General features: G+C 47.4%; 1 protein-coding gene across 1 annotated transcript in view; it reads left to right on the forward strand.

Moving 5' to 3' along the window:
* Positions 1-540: 540 nt before the first annotated feature.
* XPNPEP2 (X-prolyl aminopeptidase 2) overlaps positions 541-20,080 on the forward strand; it is a 36,477-nt gene continuing 16,937 nt past the window's right edge. Inside the window, exons 1-8 of the mRNA XM_044682990.1 lie at positions 541-620; positions 6,557-6,658; positions 8,708-8,789; positions 10,290-10,485; positions 11,232-11,321; positions 11,976-12,085; positions 14,154-14,231; positions 16,788-16,859. Of these exons, the coding sequence (XP_044538925.1) occupies positions 6,598-6,658; positions 8,708-8,789; positions 10,290-10,485; positions 11,232-11,321; positions 11,976-12,085; positions 14,154-14,231; positions 16,788-16,859 (689 nt within the window). The 5' untranslated portion in view covers positions 541-620; positions 6,557-6,597. The remainder of the gene's footprint in view (positions 621-6,556; positions 6,659-8,707; positions 8,790-10,289; positions 10,486-11,231; positions 11,322-11,975; positions 12,086-14,153; positions 14,232-16,787; positions 16,860-20,080) is intronic.

A 20,080-nucleotide genomic window follows, 5' to 3' on the forward strand; every position in this document is an offset into this window, starting at 1 on the left:
CAAAGGGCAATACTATGCCCATCTTCTTGTCCCTCTTCTGCCATCCACCATGGGTAGTCTCTGTCTCTGCCATCAGTCTCTTGTTTCTCATGGGGATTTTCAAGATAGATGGCTTGGGGATGAAGAGGGGGGAAAGTAAAATGTCATTCTCCTAGGGTCTGAGTCCTAGTGTTCTCATTAGCCCTATCCTATTGGATCAGTCCTGTTCCCTCTATAGGCCTAAGTTTCCTCCTCTGTAAAGTAGATCTACTAGAATAATGCCCAATGGCCTGAGTTTGGGGGGTGCTGGAAATCCCCCACTGGATAATGGATGTCAACATGTTTCCTAACTTATGAAGCTAGCAATAAAAATCATAGCTCTATTATTTTTCAGTAGCTTCATCCTTTTCCCTGAGACTAACCCTAGGTATAAGGGAGCCTGGGCAAGGGAAGGAGTGGAAGGAAGGGCGTAACTTTCTTCTCTCTCTCCTCAGACACATGGAAGAGTTTCGAACTTTACCTTCAAAGTTCCAACAGAAGCCTGGTGGCCATCACAGACAACCTTGTGGACCGGATTTGGGGGACAGAGAGGCCTTCCATTCCCAGTCAGCCAATTTACTACCTCCAGGAGAAATTCACAGGTATCACTCCAGCCTTACTCTCTTATATAATATAGGCTACATTTGCTTGGTTTAACTGGGAGTTTTCCTGTAAAAAGGCATTAAATCATAGTAAGAATCCTTGAGGAAATATAGCAGAAAGAGTGGAAGCTCACACAGAAAAAGCGCTTAAAATCATATTGAATTTAAACTTAACCCTTGTGTCAGAGGCTCCCTCTCTCCCAGCACAAAGGGCCTAAGTCTGTGTTGGAGAACCTACAGCCGGTGTGCCAGAGGTGGCTGCTTCCCTCCCGCTCTCCATGTGCACCTAAGGACATTTCTCACATGCCCCGCCCCTCTACCCAGCAGCACAATGGGAGCACTTCCTTCCTCCCCTGCCTGGGGTAAGGCAAGGGGCTCACATGCAGTGTGAAGGTTGCAGTTTGACCACTCGCTCTCCTCTAAAAGGTTTGCCATCACTGGCCTAGGTCATCTTGAAGATGTCTCATTTTTCTGCGACTTATTTAACTCCACTAAGGTGAACCTTGGAAGTGATATGATCTGACTCATTTTACCTTTATCTAGAAGGTGTGGGTAGCATTTTCCGCAAAGGGTGGTAATCAGCTCCCTGATAAGCACTTAAGCTAGCAAAAACCAAACATAAAACCTCTTAGTTGTATAATAAAGAACATGAAATTTACTAGTACCTTAGTCCAGAGACAGTCAAGAGAGTCATTTCTCTACTTCTAATGGAGATCCCCTTTGATCACCCAGTCCCTATGACTCACAAAACTTCCCTGGACAGGGGGCTCCAGTGTAGGGAAAGGTTGGGACTAGTTCCTATAGTAGCTCTAGCTTCCCTGGTTATAGTATTCTTTCTAGTCCTAGGTCCATGAGGCTCAAGCTCTTTGCTGTTTGTCTGTCCATCTATCTCTCTTCCCTTAGTGTGGCTTTATGGGTCCATGCCAGCCTCTCTCCCATCAATGCTCCATTTCTGTGCAGTCAGTTGTTCTCCCATGATATTGCTCTTCTGCCTCTCTAACCTCCCTGACTTCATGCAGCATAAGTCAAAAAAGACAGTCATTTGAACCCAGGAACAATGTTCTCCTGGTTCTGCTCACTTAACTTTACAGCAGTTCAGGGAAGTCTTTCCAGTTTTTTTCTGAAATCATCTGACTCATCATTTCTTATAGCATAATAGTATTCCAACACAATCATATATTATGACTTGTTCAGCCAGTCCCCAAATTATGGGCATCCCCTCAATTTCTAATTCATTGACACCATAAAAGAGCAGCTATAAATCTTTTTGTACCTATCAGTCTTTTCCTTTAAAAAAAATCTCTTTGGGGTGCAGACTTAGTAGTACTAGATCAAAGGGTATGCACAGTTTTAGAGCCTTTTGGGCATAGTTGCAAATTGTTCTCAAGAATGGTTAGATCAGTTTACAATATTAGTGTCCCAATTTTCCCACATCCCCTTCAACATTTATCATTTTCCTTTTCTGTCATATTAGCCAGTCTGATAGATGTGAGATGGTACTTCAGTGTTATTTTAATTTGCAATTCCATAATGAAAAGTAATTTAGAGCATATTTTCTCCTGATTTGATTTCTTCACCTCAAAACTGCCTGCTCATTTCCTTGATGCATTTATCATTAGAGGAATGATTTGTATTCTTATAAATTTGACTCTATTCTCTATAGATTTGAGAAATAAGGCCTTTATCAGAGAAATTAGCTGTAAAATATTTTCCCCATTTTTCTCCTTACCTTCTAATCTTGGCTGCATTGGCTTTGTTTGTGCAAAACATTTTTAATATAATATAATCAAAATTATTCATTTTGCATTCTATACTGCTCTCTATTGTTTCATCATAAAATTCTTCCCTTATCCCTATATCTGACAGGTAAACTATTCTGTGCTCCCCTAATTTGCTTAAGGTATTACTTTTTTAAAACCCTACTTCCCTTCTTAGAATCAATATAGTATATTGGTTCCAAGGCAGAAGAGTAGTAAGGGCTAGACAGTGGGGGTTAAATGACTTACCCAGGGTCACCCAGCTAAGAAGTGTCTGAGGCCACATTTGAAACTAGATCTGCCCACCTCCAAGCTTCACACTTGATCTACTGAGCTACCTAGCTGCCACCTATGGTATCATTCTTTATGTCTAAATCCTGTACCCATTTTGATCCTAACTTGGTAAATAGTATGAGATGTTAGTCTAGGTCTAGCTTCCACCAAACTGCTTTCCAGTTTTCCAAGCAGTTTTTTGTCAAATCAGTTCTTGTCCCCAAAGCTTGGATCTTTCAGTTTATTCAAACACTACAGACACTAAAATGTCATTTACTACTGTGTATTGTGCACTCATCCTTTCCACTGATCCACCCCTCTATTTCTTAGCCAATACGATTGTTTTGATGATTACTGCTTTGTAATACAGTTTGGGATCACAGTATAGCTAAGCTACCTTCCTTCACATTTTTTTCATTGATTCCCTCGATATTCTTGACCTTTTGTTCTTCCAGGTGAGTTTCGTTATTATTTTTCCTAGCACTGTAAAATATATTTATGGTTTGATTGGTATGACATTGAAAAAAAATTTGAGTAGAACTGTCATTTTTATTCTATTGGCCTGTCCTGTCCATGAGCAATGAATACTTCTCCAATTATTGAGATCTGACTTTATTTGTGTGAAAAGTGTTTTGTAATTGTGTTCATATAGTTCCTGGGTTTGTCTCGGCAGGAAGACTCCCAAGTATTTTATATTGTCTGTGGTTATTTTAAATGGAATTTCTCTTTCTGTCTCTCTGCTGGAAAAGGTTAAGAGAGAAAACTCATGGCATAGTTGTCTCACATCATACACAAAGATATAAAGAGCAATGCCATTGTTTGCCCATCATGAGTCTTACTTTGAGTTATTTTCCTAACCATGGGGACAGGTTTGCACTGAACCATCTAAACTCCCCCACTCTTTCCTGGATAACTGACTGGTGAAGGTAAGAGTCTCAGCCTGGACCTAGGGTGACCAGGGTCAGGCCTCTATCTAGGGCCCTGGCTTTGGGGTCATCTCATGGCTGGGAAACAGTCCCATGGGAGTCATTTTTACATGTTATGCCCTTTAACTCCCCTAAGTGTTGACACCAAGCAGGAGAAGGGCCAGCTTTCCAGTTATAAATTACTCTGTCCCATCATGCACTGGGGCTACAACTGACTCACCACAGGAGTTCCATCCCAGCAGCCTCCTTGGGTAATCCTAGGCCTACTTGGATGTGAGGAATATCACAAGTCTCATAAGTGGGTGAAAGTCAAAGAAGATGCTAGGGGACAGATTTCAAAATACCAGGTGTAATGTAAGAGGTTCACACTTTCCATTTTTTTTTTTGATCTGTTATAAATTGGATTCTGCAATTTGAAAAATTCTCCCTGAATCTTTTTTTTTAAACCCTTGTACTCCGGTTTATTGTCTCATAGGAGGAAGATTGGTAAGGGTGGGCAATGGGGGTCAAGTGACTTGCCCAGGGTCACACAGCTGGGAAGTGGCTGAGGCCGGGTTTGAACCTAGGACCTCCTGTCTCTAGGCCTGACTCTCACTCCACTGAGCTACCTAGCTGCCCCCTCTCCCTGAATCTTAAAATAGTTTTCTACAGAAAATCTGCCAGGCAGGAGCTGATAAAATAGAAATTAAGCCTAATCTCTGTAGAATCTGAAACTAGAAGCAGCTCTCTCCTAGAGGGGAACCAATGCCAAAGGGAACTGAGGCTTGCATGCCCACTGTAAAGGTGCTGAGAATGCAAACAGTGATACCTTTAGGGAGATCAGGGTAGGGAGGCCAGGTCGGGGGTTTCATGATGGAGTTAACTCAGAAATGAACTTAAGGGGAAGGAAATCATTTTCAGGGTTAAAAGGAAGGGAAATTACACATAGGGAAGATGACTAGCTAGAATAGGGAGAGACAGTGAGAGGAAAGGAGAGAAAGACAGAGAGAGAGAGAGAAGTACTTATTTATTTTAAGCTCTCACTTTTTGTCTTAGAAGCATTGGTTCTAAGACAGAAGAGTGGCAAGGGCTAGGCAATTGATGTTAAGTGATTTGCAGGGTCACACAACTAGGAAGTGTCTGAGGCTAGATTTGAACACAGGTCCTCCCAACTCCAGGCCTGATGCTCTATCCACTGTGTTACCTAGCTGCCCTTTCTATTGGATGTTTCTATTAACAGCTAGATGGAGTTTCTATTAACAGCTTACAATGTGCCATTCATTTTGTTAAATGTATTTTCTCTAAATGCTTCTGTTTTCTCTTTAAGTTTGGGTCTCAACTGATTAGATATTCCTTTGAATAGTTTTAATATAGAATCTATATCATATAGGTGTAATCTCTTCAAGATTTATCTGGGACATTGAGAGGGTAAGCAACTTGCCCCAGGTCATTCACATAGCCTGGATGAGTCAGAGGCCATATCTGAACCCAGGTCCTCCTTCCTCTATCCAAGGGCAACTCACTATCATCTACAAGGTACTAATTTGCATTAGTAGAGTTTTCTCACCAGGGAGCTCCCTGTATGCTGAGATCACAGGTGCAGACCCAATATAGACAGACACACACAGGAATCCATGAATAGGACTGTGATTTATTTCATTAGGGTGGAGAATTCCCAAGGTGAAAATTCCTTCCACCAACATAAACCAGAAATATGTGTGTATAAATAGCTATATCACAGCACTGTAAAAGGTATAGATGGGTCTGGAAGACCTGGATTTGACTTCTGCCTCTGACTTATCCTGGCTATGTGACCCTGGGCAAGTCCTTTAACCTCTTGCCCCCACCCCCACCCCGAGAAAATTCTTATCTGCATCAGTGGAGGGAGTTTCCATACCAGGAGTTCCTTACACTGTTTTTTTAAACCCTTATCTTCCTTCTTAGAATCTATACTAAGTGTCAGCTCCAAGGCAGAAGAGCAGCAAGGGCTAGGCAATAAGGGTTAAGTGACTTGCCCAGGGTCGCACAGCTAGGAAGTAGCTGAGGGTGCAGTTGAACCCAAGACCTCCTGTTTCCAGACCTGGCTCTCTAGTCACTAAATCACCTAGCTGTTCCTCCCAGCTTGGTTTAAAATCACCAGTCCATACTCCAAATAAGAATTAGATTGTATCTGTGTAGGTTCACGCACACATATCAGGATCCCTGTTTCTCTCTAATTCCCCGAGGCTAGGAACTTTTATGCTTGAGATTTTATGACTTGTCCACCACCACATATATGCACATATAAATGTGGCCTCCAAGCTGTTGAACTGGCAACACAAAACTTCCGCAGACAACTTGATGAATATAGAACTTTAGAGAGCTGTTATTGAGTCATTCATTGATCCAATAAATATTCAGTTTGCCTAGTTAACAAAAAGTCCTGTGCTTGGTGCTTGGGGAGGTGCCAGGTTTCTCTGAGACATGGGAGTGGCATGTAGAAGGGGAGGAGAGGGGAGAGGGGGAGGCCCAGGAAGGCTTTGAAGAGACCATGGCATTTCATGGGTAGCAATTCACCTGGGGAAGAAGAGAAGAGAGGGAATTCCAGGAACAGGGAATAGCATAACCAAAGTCAGGGATTCAGGAAATCGGAAGACATATTTTGAAGGCAGAGGGTAGCCCGAGAAGACTGTGTAGAAAAAACAAAAATCTGGAAAGGGAGGCTGATGCCAGGTTCTAGAAGACCTTGAAGGCCAGGCAAAGGAGTAAATAATAGTGAGCTACTGAAGATCTTTGAGCAGAGGAATAACTTCACCAGCTCTCTGCTTATACTTCAATATTTCAATGGATTAAATGGTTTCATCAATGGGAATACTCCTTCCAGTGGCACAGATTACCATTCCTCCATGCCTCCTCATCCTATTCTTGTCCATCAGTCTTCCAAAGAGAATCTACCTTCCGTACTGGCAGCCTGATCAGGTGAGCAGTTCCTTATGCATCCTTTGATCCTATCTGATTCCAGGGAGCACGTGGCAAGATAAAGTCATTGGAATCCGAAACCAGATGAAAAACCATGCCAAAGCCCCCACAGCGGTCCTTCTGTCTGCACTGGACGAGACAGCTTGTAAGCATAATGGCTAACTCTGGAGCCGGGTGGGAGGTGGAACGTTGCACCCAAAGCAAATGGTTCAAAAAGCTTCCTTAGCTGGGGAAGAGGTACGAGACACCATATCCCAGACCGATGCAAACACACAGTCAAGAGATTATAGTACAGGCAGGGGCAGCTACTTTTGTGGTGGGAGGGGGGGGCCTAAGGGGTGGCTCCTAGAAGGAGAGCAATCCTCCTGCCCCAGCATACCAAAAGACCTCACAAAAAGTGAGGTTATGCCATCTAAATCCCATGCGCTAGCCAAAGGCCCAGTTGCCCTGCCTTAGTTATGACTCTGCCCTACTCCCCTCTCTAAAACCCATTTGACCCTTAGGCCGCTCAGACTTCTCCCTATGATATACCACTCACAAAGACCCAGGCGCTTCACTCCAAATGCCAGGGACCTCAAGCTATGTCATCATGGATGGAATGAACAGGAAGGGGAAAGAGACCGTGACATCAGGAAGCCATTCTATCAGGAAGTCCCCCAGCACGGAGGAGCTAAAAAAACTAGAAAGGAAGGAAGCCAGAAGGACTTCCTGGGCCGTGGCTATGACCACCCCCCAAATCTATAGCCGAACACCCTTCCTGTCTTAGTCACGGGATGATTGGAGACCAGAGTCTCCTCAATGGCTTGTGAGGATCAGATTCTGGCCGTTTGGAAAATGAAAGCCTTGCTGGCTTCCTTTGGAATGCCTTCCTCATTCCCTCTCTGGTGCCCCAATATCGCTTCTGATAGTCTAGGCCCTCCTCTAATTCCCAGTCGAGGGAATCTACTCAAACACACAGTTGAGCCCCTCACCCCAGTCATGACATCCAGTCCTGGTCAATACAGTCTAGTCATCATCGATTTCGAGACTGAGAAGAGATGTCGAGTCTGGCCCAGAGAATGAAACTGAAGCCCACAGAGACTCCTAGATCTGAGAGGTCTTGAGCTAGGCAAGACCTCAGAGCCCAACCCCTTCATTTAACACATGGGGAAACCAAGTCCCAAGAAGGTTAAATGACTTGCCTGAGGTCCGGCATAGGATCATAGTTATGAACCTGAAAGGGACCTCAGAGGCCACTTAGTGATCTAACTCTAACCTCTCCTTTTCCAGAGAAGCCTGAGGCCCCGAAAGGATCCTAGATTTAGAACCAGAAGGAGCCTCAGAGGTCTTTCAGTCCACCAACCTTAACTTGCAGAGGACAAAACCAAGACACAGAGAGAGTCTCCATTCTATGACTTTCTAGTCTGCTCCCATTCTCTAACATCCAGCCCAGCACCTCTGTGGCAGCCAGTCGAGGCCCCCTCTCCACCACCCGATCCAGAGATCTTCATAAGAAGGCCAGCCCTCCCTCACCCTATCTAGCTCCTCTACATCCCCTGATCCCATTCCATAGCACCTGGTCTAGGGACCCAGTCTGGTCCCCTCTAACACCCAATCTAGCTTGTCTATAGTCTACAAAATCCAGGCACCCCACCTAGGCCCACTCTAAAAGTTTTTGTCCTCTATTGCATCCCCCATAGTAGCTCATCCAAGCTCTTCCACAATATCTACTCTAACTTGCTCTGTGTCACACAGTGGAAGCTTGCTTTTTTTAACCCTCGCCTTCCATCTTAGAGTCAATACTGTTCGAAGGCGGAAGAGTGGTAAGGGCTAGGCAATGGGGGTGAAGGGACTTGCCCAGGGTCACACAGCTGGGAAGTGTCTGAGGCCAGATTTGAACCCGGGACCTCCATTTCTGGGCCTGGCTCCCAATCCACTGAGCCCCACAGCTGTCCCCAAGGCTTTCTTTTTTAAGTTAAAATGCAACAATATAGAGGCCTTAAAGTGCTATCAAATGCTGGCTAGTAAAATGTTAGTAATAATGACTTACCTTATGCTGGAGCAAGAGAAATAATACAGGCGTCTGGGGAAGGGGGAATGGAGGACTCAGAAGGAAATCTTTGGGGAGGGGACCAAAGTCAACAGTGGAGGTGAGAAATGACTCTTTCCAGCGCCTTTCCCCTGTAACAGGGCTACTCTGGGTTTTCCCCACCAGGGCTCTTCAACCTTCGAAGCAATGATATCCCATACAACCCCTTCTTCTATTCCTACACTCTACTGAGCAACTCTTCGATCAGGTACCGTGTCTCCCCTGCTCCTTGGCAAGGTCTGCCCTGAACTGCTTCCCCTTCCCTCTCCTCCGTCCCCTTGGCCTCTGTGAATGGTGGGCTCCTCCTTCCTGTTTGCTTGAAATGACATCTGATGACCCACCGCACCCGTGGCTTTGACTCGCCAACTTGATTCATCCATCCTGGCCTGTCAACATGGTGGCTGCTGACCCTGCACTGGCTTTGACCGTTCACACTGGGACTAGATCTTCCTTGTCTAACCCTGAACTGGCTCTGTTGTCTCATCGTCCTACCTGTCTCCATGTTTCTCCATCAACTCTAGCACATGATGTTCAATTTCTCTCATCCACCAAGGCCAAGCCCTCAAGAGCTCCTCTAGTCTTCCTAAGCAATTCCTCAAATATAAAACTGGAAGGGCCCTTAGAGGCCATCTGGTCCAATGTCCTTATTTATATATAAGGAAACTGAGGCTAGAGAGGGGAAATGACTTGCCAAAGGGCACTCAGGTATTGTGTCCAAGGCAGTATTCAAACTCGGGTCTTTGAACTCATCTCCAGAGTTCCGCTGTACATGCTGCCTCTACTCAATAGAATCAGAGGACCATGGGCTCACAGATCTAAAGATAGAAGGGACCTCAGGGGGCCAACCAGTCCAACCTCTTCATTGGATGGAAAAGGAAACTGAGAACCAGAGAAGTTAAGTGACCTGCCCGAGGTCACACATTTAAGCATCTAAGGCATGATTTAATCTAAGTCTGACTCCAGAGTCAGTGGACATTCCCTTGTATGATACAGGCCCCTTCTCTGACAGGGTAGAAAAGAGCACTCACCCTGGAGTTAAAGGCTTGGTCTTGGCTCTATCATTTACTCCCTATATGACCTTAGGTCCACTTTGGCCCTCAGTTTCCTCTTCTCCAACATAAGGAAAACTAAGAGGACCCCATGGCCTCTAAAGTCCCTAGCAGCTCTAGGTCGATGATTCCAAATCCTTGTTCCCTTTTTTGCAATCATTCTCTGACCCCACTTCCATGCCCGATAGGGAGCGGTTGGTGGAGGGGTGGGATTTGGGTTGATGAAGCTCCTCCCTCTAAAGGGGGTTGGGCTGCCACCAGAGGCACTAGGGTGGCCCCCCTATCCTGGGCAGTCAAATATGTTGTGTTCATTCTCGTTCAGATCCAGGTTGAACTAAATGTCCTCTCAGGCCAATTCTAATGGAGACTTTGTGATTCAGGGGGCCTGGGGGATGGCCAGGAGAACCAAAGGTCCCGTTGGCTGGCAGACTTTTCTTCCTGCTCAGAAGCCTGGTGCCAGCCACCGGAGGACCCTGTTTTCAAGGGATGAGTATCTGGGTAGGACTCCCACACCACTCGTGGGGCAGGCAGGGCTAGACCTTCCCTTACCAGAAGCTGCCACTTGGGCCGACCCCACAGCTTAGGGAAAGCCACTCTTCACGGCCTGCTCTCTCAGCATCCCAGCTGGGGCCTCCGTGGCATTTCTCCCCCATCGGCAGGCTATTTGTGAATGCCAGCCGGCTAAGCAGTGACACTCTACAGTATCTGAGCTCCAACTGCACGGACCTATTGTGTGTGCAAATCGAAGACTACGACCGAATCCAAGAAAGCATCCAGGAGTATGCCAAGGGAGACGTCCGGATCTGGATTGGAACTGAATATACCACCTATGGGCTCTACGGGGTCATTCCCGAGGTGAGGATGCCAAGGGGATTCCACGAGAAGTGCCAGGCTTCCAGTTCTCTGACTTACCTCGCCTCTGTCCCCGGTGCTGAAGTCATCCCACCTTGACTGATCTTGAGGTGGAAAGTCACTCAATCAATGGGGCCAGAATTCCCATTGGGGTCATTTCCTGCCTCTGGCCGAGCCCCTTCATAAGGTCATTCTACAGATCTTATTTTCTAGACGAAGAATTGAGGAAGACAGAGGTTAAGTCACACAGCAAGGAAGTGTCGGAGACAGAATTCAAACTCAGATCTTGCTGGTTCCCAACTGGGCCACCAAACTGCCTCCATTCTATTAATTCCCTGTAGAGATGGGGGCAAAAAGAGGAGGCGAAAAATCCCTATCAGGAGGGAATCAATTCACAGAGCTAGAAGGAAACACACACACACACACACACACACACACATCCATGAAAAGGCTTGCAAAAGGGTACAGAGGCAGATGGGTAACAAGCAGGCTGCATTCCAAAGTTGGGGGGAAAGAAGTGAAGCCAGTTGTCTGGGTTAATCAGGGCATGCTTCCTGGAGATAGTGTTTTTGATCTGGTTTCCAGAAGAGGGGGGCCTGGTTGGGCACTGAGCTGAAGAGAAGGTCTGGGGTGGGGTGAGGAGAGTATCTAGATTTCTACCACCTTTGGTTGGGCAAGGTGTCACTGGTCTGGAAGTGGCACTCGAGATCATCGTCTCCTGTCTTGATGGCTCTGTCTTCCCTGGACAGGAGAAACTCGTGGAAACCTCCTACTCCCCAGTAATGATGGCTAAAGCAGTAAAGAACAAAAAGGAGCAAGATCTGCTCAGGGATGCCCACGTAAGTCATCAGCCACAAAGGGGAGTATGTGGTCTTCTCTGAGGGCAGTGGGGCCTGACATCTCAATGAAATCCACAAGAGCAGGGCAAAGAAGGGGCAGCTGGGTAGCTCAGGGGATCAAGAGCCAGACCTAGAAACGAGAGGTCCTGGGTTCAAATCTGGCCTAGCTGTGTAACCCTGGTAAGTCACTTGACCCCCATCACCTAGCCCTTACTGCTCTTCTGCCTTGGAATCAATAGGTAGTGTTGATTCTAAGAAGGAAGGGAAAAGAGTTTTAAAAAAAGATTAACCACCCAAAAAGAGTCTTTGTTATAAGGGATGGCTCTCCAGGAGGTGGGAGACATATAGGGAAAAACTGAGGTCATGCGAAAGACAGAAGATAGCAGTCCAACTGTGCTGTTCACAAAGAACAGAAACAGGAAAGCTCTCAGCCTCGGGACCCTGCCCCCAGCCAAAACACGAGCCTGGGTATCCCATCTGGGCTTCTCCACTGACTTCTGCCCACTGAAGGTGGCAGGAAAGCTTTTGGCTTTCAGTTACGTCACTGACGGGGTTTGAAGGTCGAGTTTTCAGGCCATTCCCAAGGTTTCCCAAGCCCTTCTCTCAGGAGGGCTGGGCCCAGCCCTACAGCCACTTAGCCTCCTCTGTGTCCAGGTGCGGGATGCTGTGGCTGTGATCAGGTACCTGGTGTGGCTGGAGAAGAACGTGCCGCAGGGCACGGTGGATGAATTCTCTGGGTTGGAACAAGTGGACAAGCTCCGGGGGTAAGTGGCTCTTCCCCAGGCCATCTCCGTCCAGTTGACCCTGGGCAGGCCCTGGCCCCTTCCCTGGCCCTGGGGTTCCCAATTCCACAGTGCCACCTGGCGGCTGCTTTGGGAATAGGGGTGGAGTGGGTATTAGGACCAGGACCAGAGGAGCTCAGAATTGTCTTGCCCTGTTTAGCACCACCCTTGGGACACACTAGAGCTATAGAGGGTGAGCCCTCTGGAGCTAATAGGCATCTGCCTTGTCCCCCGCCCCCCAAAGCTAGAGAACAAGTGGAGCTGGCGGAGAAGTGGGAAGGAGGAAAGACAAAAGGACTGGATCTGAAGCCAGAGGGCTTGGCTTTGAGGCCTAGCTTAGATAATACTTTTTGAACTTGGGTGAGTCCCTTCCCCTTTCTAGGACTCAGTTTCCCCTTCTGTAAAAAGAAGGAGGTGGGACTAGAACTAAAGATTCTGGAACTGATCTGGAAAGAGTGATAAACTTCAAGTCAAAGAACCTGAATTTAAATTCTGGCCTTGCCACTTGCTACTGATGAGACCATAAGCTAGTCCCTTCTCCTCCCTGAGCCTCAGTTTCTTCATCTATAAAATGAGGAACATGGAATTGAGGGCCTCTGAGGTCCCTTCCAGATCTATATCTAGGAGCCTGTGACCTGTTTAATCACAAATGAGTGAGATTGGAATTCTTTAAGTAGTTCAATACAAACTGTCCCTCTTTCTCCAACTCCCCTGCCCTGACTAGGCTGAAACATTTAGTGCAGTGATGGTGAACCTTCTAGAGACCACGTGCCTAAATGGCAACCCTTAACCCCAGACAGAGGAGGGAAGAAGTGTTCCCATTGGGCTGCTGGGCAGAGGGGAGAATGGTGTGAGAAATGTCCTCAGGTGTACATGGACAGAGGGAGGGGAGCAGCCCCCTCTGGCATGCTCTGGCACGCATGCCATAGGTTCACCAACACAGATTTAGTGGGAGACGTCAGAGGCCAGTCGATTTTGGTTCTATTCCATAAGTATCCATTCAAAAGTTCCAGCTCTGTGTAGAGCCTAGGGCTGGGCAGGTGATGAGTGGAGAGGTTTGGGGGTGGGGGAAGAAACACTACAAGATTTAGACCCAATCTGGCCCCTGCCCTCCTGGAGCTCCTAGCCTAGGAAAGGATGAGACATCAATGCAACTGGCCATTATGCCCGTCACTGCAGTTAAGGCATTAGTGAAGAACAAACCAAGTGTTAGAGGAATCCCAAAGCAGGTGGCTGGCATTAACCAGGCACCCAGGTTGGAATTGGTGTGGGAAGCATTAAAAATGAGCAAGCCAGGATATATTGGGAGGGGAAAGGAGTGGATGAAGGAGAGAGCAGGGAGAAATCCAGGAGATAAAACTGGGAAGGTTTGGATGTATCAGAAGATGGGAAGTCCTTGAATGCCAAGCAAATGAATTCCAAATGAAATCAATAGACAATAGGGAGCCACAGTGGCAGCCAGATGGAGGAAGGGTTGGAATGCGCAGGGAGAAGCAGGGGGTCCTCTTAGGAGGCTGGTTAGATTATCCAGGTGGATGTTGGCAGTGGGGATAGCCATGTTTCAGGAGGGTGAAGAGGGAATGGAACAGAGAGGGCCTCTAGAGAGCAAGGATCGGATCGATGAACCAGAGGCCATCTAAGCTGGAAGGGTCCTCAAAGTCATGGAATGAACCCCCTTCCTGTAGAGAAAAAAAGCCTCCCGTGGGCAGGGATTGTTTCCTTTTTGTCTCTGGTATACTCAGTGCCTAGAAAAAGCCCAACCACAGAGCAAGCATTTACTAAATGCTCATGCATCGATTATTCATTTTTCTAGGTAGGGAAACTGAGTCTCCAGAATGGATAAACGATTTGCCAAAGGTCATGCAGGGAGTTGTTTGAAGGCTGGGGTTTCTAATTTCCAATCCAGGACAAGTGTGTGGGAAGATCCAGTCCTGCCTGAGATACCAACTCATTTGGGTCCTCGCTCTGGCCCCTCAGACTACCCAGCCCTAGTCCCTCTACCCCCCACCTCTCCCAATCAAGCCTCAGACCCTCCTCTTATTCCATGCAGAGAAGAAGAATTCTCAGCTGGGCCTAGTTTTGAAACCATCTCAGCCAGTGGCCTGAATGCTGCCTTGGCCCACTACAGGTATGAGTATACAGTGACTTTAGAGGACTCCAGTCTTGAGTCTGAGTTGACCATTAGAATTCAGAGGCCCAAGGGGCAGCTGGGTGGCTCAGTGGATTGAGAGGCCTCAAAAATGTGGCACTTCCTAGCTGTGTGACCCTGGGCAAGTCACTTAACCCCCATTGCCTAGCCCTTCCCACTCTTCTGCCTTGGAACCAATACTCAGTATTGATTCTAAGAAGGAAGGTGAGGGCTTAAAAAAGTTCAGGGGCCCCAAGCTATGTGGGCTGGGCAGATGCTGGGGAGAAGCCACGGGGCTGGAGTTGGAGAAGAGGCCTGGCGCCGAGGGACCAGGAGATGGCTCAGAAGCGACGGCTGAATTTTGTCTTTCCTGTTGCCTCTTTCTGTTGGATAACCTGTGGGAAAGCTGGTATGGAGAGAGGCCAGGAAAGATTCCCGTTGGTCCAGCCTGAGCTGAACAAACAAGAGGTCAGGCAAAGCAGATGTTTGGCACCTTTCTAGACCAAACATCTGGAGGCTTGGCTGAATTCTTTGGCCAGGCTGACCAGATGGTTCACAACATCACATAAACACACCCAGGGAATCCCAGCAACCAAGAATGTTAAAGCTGGAAGGGACCTCACATCTCATCTAGCCTAATTCTTCCATTTCACAGATGGGGAAACTTTGACTCGGAGGGGCTCAGTGCCTTGCCCAAGGTCACATAGCTAGTCATTTGGAAGCAGAGACCATTAATGGTGGGGGAACCCTGGTTCTGTGACCTTGGACAAGCCCCTCCTCTCAGGGGCTTGGTTTCTGTAAAACGAGAGGTTGGACTAGATGATCTTTAAGGTCCTTCCCAGCTCCAGCATTCTCTGTTTTCTCATCTCTGTTCTAAGCTCCAAGCTTAGAACAAGTTCTCTCCGAGCTCTAAAATTCCTTTCAGGGCTGGTATTCTGTGTTCTAGGAATCCTTTCCGTTCTGATATTGTTTGTTCTAAGTCACTCCTAGCTTTGATTCTGTCCTAAAGGCCCTCCCGGTTCTGAATTTCTGGTCTATGGTCTCTGCCAGCTCTAAATCCTTTGACCCCGTGCTAAGTGGCTGAAGTGGGACCGACTCCTAGTCATCGCTTCCCATCTGGACTCTACTGTGCCCATGACCTAGTTGGGCAGGGGGCGGAGAGAGGGATTCTCCATCTGCAGAGACACATCCTCGCCGTGCCTGCCTTAGGGGACAGTCCTACTGAATGAATTATTAGGGCAGAAAAATTCACTCCTCTTCAACCATCTGGTGCTGAGTCCCTGCCCTTAGCCAGGCGAGTCCGGGATAATGGGGTTTCCAGATACCCAGTGCCTGTCGCCAAGTCCAGGTATTCCAACTTGACAGGACTTGAGCTGGGCCGTAGGGATGCACTGGGTGGAGTCTTCCCCCTCAGCCTCTCAAGTGCAGCCTGGGTTGGTGGCAAGCAAGTCATTCCCTTGCCACCAGCAAAGCTTCTTCTATGCATGTCCCCATTCTGGAGGGGGTTCCAGATGCCTCCCAGTCCTTGCCTCCAATCAGGTCAGCCCTGGTGACGTGGGCCTTCCACACCCGCCGTCCCTGTTCTTTGCTCTCTCTGTAGACCTTTGGCGAAAATCACTTCCACATCTGGAGGATGAGAGCATTTCCAAGGCTCTTCCTTCAGTCTCATCCTCTGGGTCCCTCTTGCTTCCCTTCGCTTGCACTCATCGAAACTAGGAGATGTGGCCTGTCTTGTCCTTTTAGTGGTCCACTCTATTGGGTGGCAAACACGCTTCACTAATTACGACTAGGCCAGTCACAGAAAACATCCTCCTTCCCGCTTCCCTCCTCTCTTCAGCTAGCACATGTGGACTGTGAGGGACAATGCCTTCACCCTAAATGCATGAAACTAGGTGCGACTGGGAGGAGAGGAGGGGAAGGAGAAGGAGGTCTGCAAGTTGGTGGTGCTTCCGAAGTGGGGCCATCCTGGGAGAAATATGGCCACTGCTCTCTTGGTCCCCACTCTGCCCAGGAAGGCCTCTCGGTCCCCCGCAGCCATAAGCGCCAGTGCTCCTCTCCATCCTGGCGCTGTGACCCAGAACTGCCCATGGGCAATAGGCTTGCCAATCAGTACCAGCTGTGCCCAGTGCCAGCAAAGGGTCCCCCGTAGTCTTTTTCTGACCAGTTGTCCGCCGCCACGTGTGTCAGCCCTGGACGGGTCTCCACCCCAGTGTCACGGACTTCTCCTGCCAAGCTCTTAAGTTTTCTTAGGCCTGAAACATGTTTCGCTTCAACCTCTCGTTGGCTCTGCCACTTCGAAATTGAATTTGAAGTGGTATTTTCAAATTGTTTGGAGGAATGGTGGAAGAGTTCAGCTGGGGGGCTGCCTCCACTCTGCCGTCTTACCTCCATCCAAGGGAGATGTTTCTACGATCTTCCTATCCTACAGGTGGCCATGTAGTCTGTCTATGCGTAGGCCCAGCCCTAGCTAGACAGTGCCATCCTGGGGCTACATGAAGAAGGGGCAGGAGAATAGGCTCAAACCTCTCCTTCACCAGGTCCCCTTTTCTTTTTCAGTCCAACCAAGGAGATCCACCGTAAGCTGTCCCGAGATGAGATGTACCTGGTGGATTCTGGAGGGCAATACTGGTAAGCCATCCCTTCTTTTCAGATCTCTGCCCTCGGGGAGTATCCTGTAGAAAACAGATATACCAAGATGCAATTGGGTCCAGCTCACAGGGTCTTACTGGTTCATGTGCCATGGACCCTTCTAGCAGTCTGCTGAAGCCTGTGGACCCCCGTTCAGAATGGTTGAGGGGCTGAGGGTTGGCCTGGGCGTCTACTTTCTTAACATTTTAAATTCTCTTTTTTCATCGATTTGCTTGTTGGCTCCATTCAAATTCCCAGTTATCTCCCTCCCTTGCCTCCCTGCGCCAGAGAAGGCATTGCTTTGCTTGACCCCAAAGATGTACATACGAACTATAGCTTGCTGGTTTCTATTGATCAGTTCTTTCCCGGGAAGTGGACCTTCACAAGTTATTCTCGAAACACCAGTTCCATAGCTGTAGATAATGTTTTCTTGGTCCTGCTCATTTCGCTCTTCATCATTTCATGGAGATCTTACCATATTTTAAAAAAACAACCTGCCTGCCATGTCTTAGAGCAGTGATGGGCAAACTACGGCCCCCTGAAATGTTCTATCTGGCCCCGTGACATTCCTAATCTGACGAATACAACGAGTAGGATCCAATACAATGAAACTTGGAAAGAGTTGCCTTAGAAACAGACTGACAGATGAGCATTTCCTTCCCTCTGGCCCCTCTTTCAAAAGTTTGCCCAGCACTGTCTTAGAGCGCTCACTGCAGCATTCCATCACAAGCAAATGCCACAACTCGTCCAGCCATTCCTCAGCTGATGGGCATCCCCTCAAGTCCAAGTTCTTTGCCACCACAAAGAGGATTGCTCGAATTCGTTTGGAACACATGGGTTCTTTCCCTTTTTCCCTGATCTCCCTGGGAAACAGACCCAAGAGCAGTATTGTCGGGTCTAAGGGGACGCACAGTTTTATAACTCTCGGGGAATAATTCCAGCTTGTTCTCCAAAATGGCTGCAGTTCGCAGTTCTCCCAAGTGTCGGATGTCCCCATTTCTCCACATCCCCTCCAACATCTCGCATTTTGTCTTTTTCTCATCTTAGCCAATCTGAGAGACGGGAGATGATGTCTTCCCGTCACTTTGATTTGCATTTCTCTAATCACTAATGGTTTAAGCATGTCTTCAAATGTCTATGCGTGGCTTTCATTTCTTCATCCCCAAACTGCCCGTATCTTCTGACCATTTCTCACTTGGGGAATAGCAAAGAATAATGTTTTAAATGCACAAAAGTGACAAATTATGTTGAAATTGAGCTCTAATCTTTGCCCCATCCAAGTCCCGGGGACCCCTGAAATCTATCCATGGACGAGATTAAGAATCCCTACGATAGGAGAAAGGGCTCTGGCCTAGGCACTGGGATCCTGGGTTCTAGTCCTAGCTTTGCCATTGATTCATTACATGACTTGTCAATATGCATTGGTAGGAGTTTCCCCATTGGGAGTTCCCCACATCAATGAAATCCTGGGTCTAGTCCAAAAGAAGAATTACCCAGGGCAAGTCACTGCCTCTCTCTGTATCTCAGTTTCCCCATTTTAAAATGAGTGGGTCATTTTATATACTCTCTAAGGTCTTTTCCAACCCTAACATTCTGTTTTAAGAGCCCTTCTGGCTCTAAAATTCTGGGACTTTATATCCTAAAGCAGCACCTCCTTCAGGAGTTTGCCCCATCTATAATTTCCCCTCCTTCCTTGTTATCCTTCCATCTCACCCTTTGTACTGGCTGTCTCCTGCTCCCCAAATGTAGTCATATCCTCCTCTTCCTTAAAAAAAACAGAGGGGGCAGCTGGGTAGCTCAGTGGATTGAGAGCCAAGCCTAGAGACAGGAGGTCCTAGATTCCAATCTGGCCTCAGACACTTCCTAGCTGTATGACCCTGGGAAAGTCACTTCACCCTGTTTGCCTCAGTTTCCTCATCTGTCCAATGAGTCAAAGAAGGAAATGGCCAACCACTCCAGTGTCTTTGCCAAGAAAACCCAAAATGGGCACGACTGAACAATGACAACATCTAACCCCAACTACTTCTACTTCTATTTCTTTGGCTCTTTCAGTCAGCTTCCTAGATAGTCTGTGAAGCCTTCTTGGATTACCTGTTGTCAGTGGACCCTCCTTGTTCAAATTACCTGCTCTTTATTTCTAGGTATATACCCTCCCCCGCCCCCAAATAGATCATAAGGTCCTGGCGGGCAGGGTCTGTTTTAGTTTTGTGTTTGTATTCCTCAGGCAACTCCCCTGGTGCCTGGCTCTAAATGAAGAGGTAGCAAATGCTGGTTGAAGTCAATTGAATTTTTGTTGTAGTTGTTGTTGTAGTTATAGTTGTATTTTATTTTTTATTTAATTAATTGATTTAGAATATTTTTCCATGGTTCCATGATTCATGTTCTTTCCCTCTCCTTCTCCCACCCCCTCCCATAGCCAACACGCAATTCCACAGGGTTTTACATGTGAAGTCAACTGAATTCTAAGACATCTCTCAGCTCTGACGTTCTGGGTTCTAATACACCCCTCCAGTCCCATCCAGTCCTCTCATTCAAGGTCCTAGAGGCTGAATTGATAAAGAGATAGACTCTAGACAGACTTAAATTGTTAGGCATTTATTGCCCATCAGGCACTGGGCTAAGAGCTGGGAAACAAAAGCAAGCCCTTGCCCTGCCCTCAAGGAGCTTACATTTCCCATAAAAGAGGGCTGGAAGTCTAAGGCGGGGCCCAGCAGAAGAGTAGGACAGTGCCATGTAGAGATGCCTGGGAAGTGCAGGGAGGGGATGGAGGGAGATTGGTTCCAGTCAGAGGCCCCTCAACTCAGGGCTTCCAAGGGCTCTCAGTTTGGAGCTAAAAAAGCCATTGGAACACTCCCATTTCCTCGATTAATTATAAGAAATCATTCTGATGGGAGATGAGCTTCCCTTTGGCCTGTTTCTGGAAAAAGGTTTGCTTGGGGGCCTCTGGGAGAGCACCAGCTACCTTCCAGCATTTGAACCATCGGCTGTGCTCCTTACTGGTGTCTCCTCCTTTGTAATTCGTTTGGGTGGCCAATTTTTCTGCCGAGTTGCAGTTGCACTTCGTTGACTCTTAGCTGATTGAAAGCAATCATCATCATAATAGACTCTTGCTTGTCATTTAAATATTTTCTTAGCTACTTTTCTACGGAAGTGGGTTTCCTGTAGACTGAATTGTGTGCATTTAAAAAATGTGATTCTGAGAGGGGAGGCCAAAGGCTCCC

This window comes from Gracilinanus agilis, chromosome X, assembly GCF_016433145.1.
Source record: "Gracilinanus agilis isolate LMUSP501 chromosome X, AgileGrace, whole genome shotgun sequence".
Classification (NCBI taxonomy): domain Eukaryota; kingdom Metazoa; phylum Chordata; class Mammalia; order Didelphimorphia; family Didelphidae; genus Gracilinanus; species Gracilinanus agilis.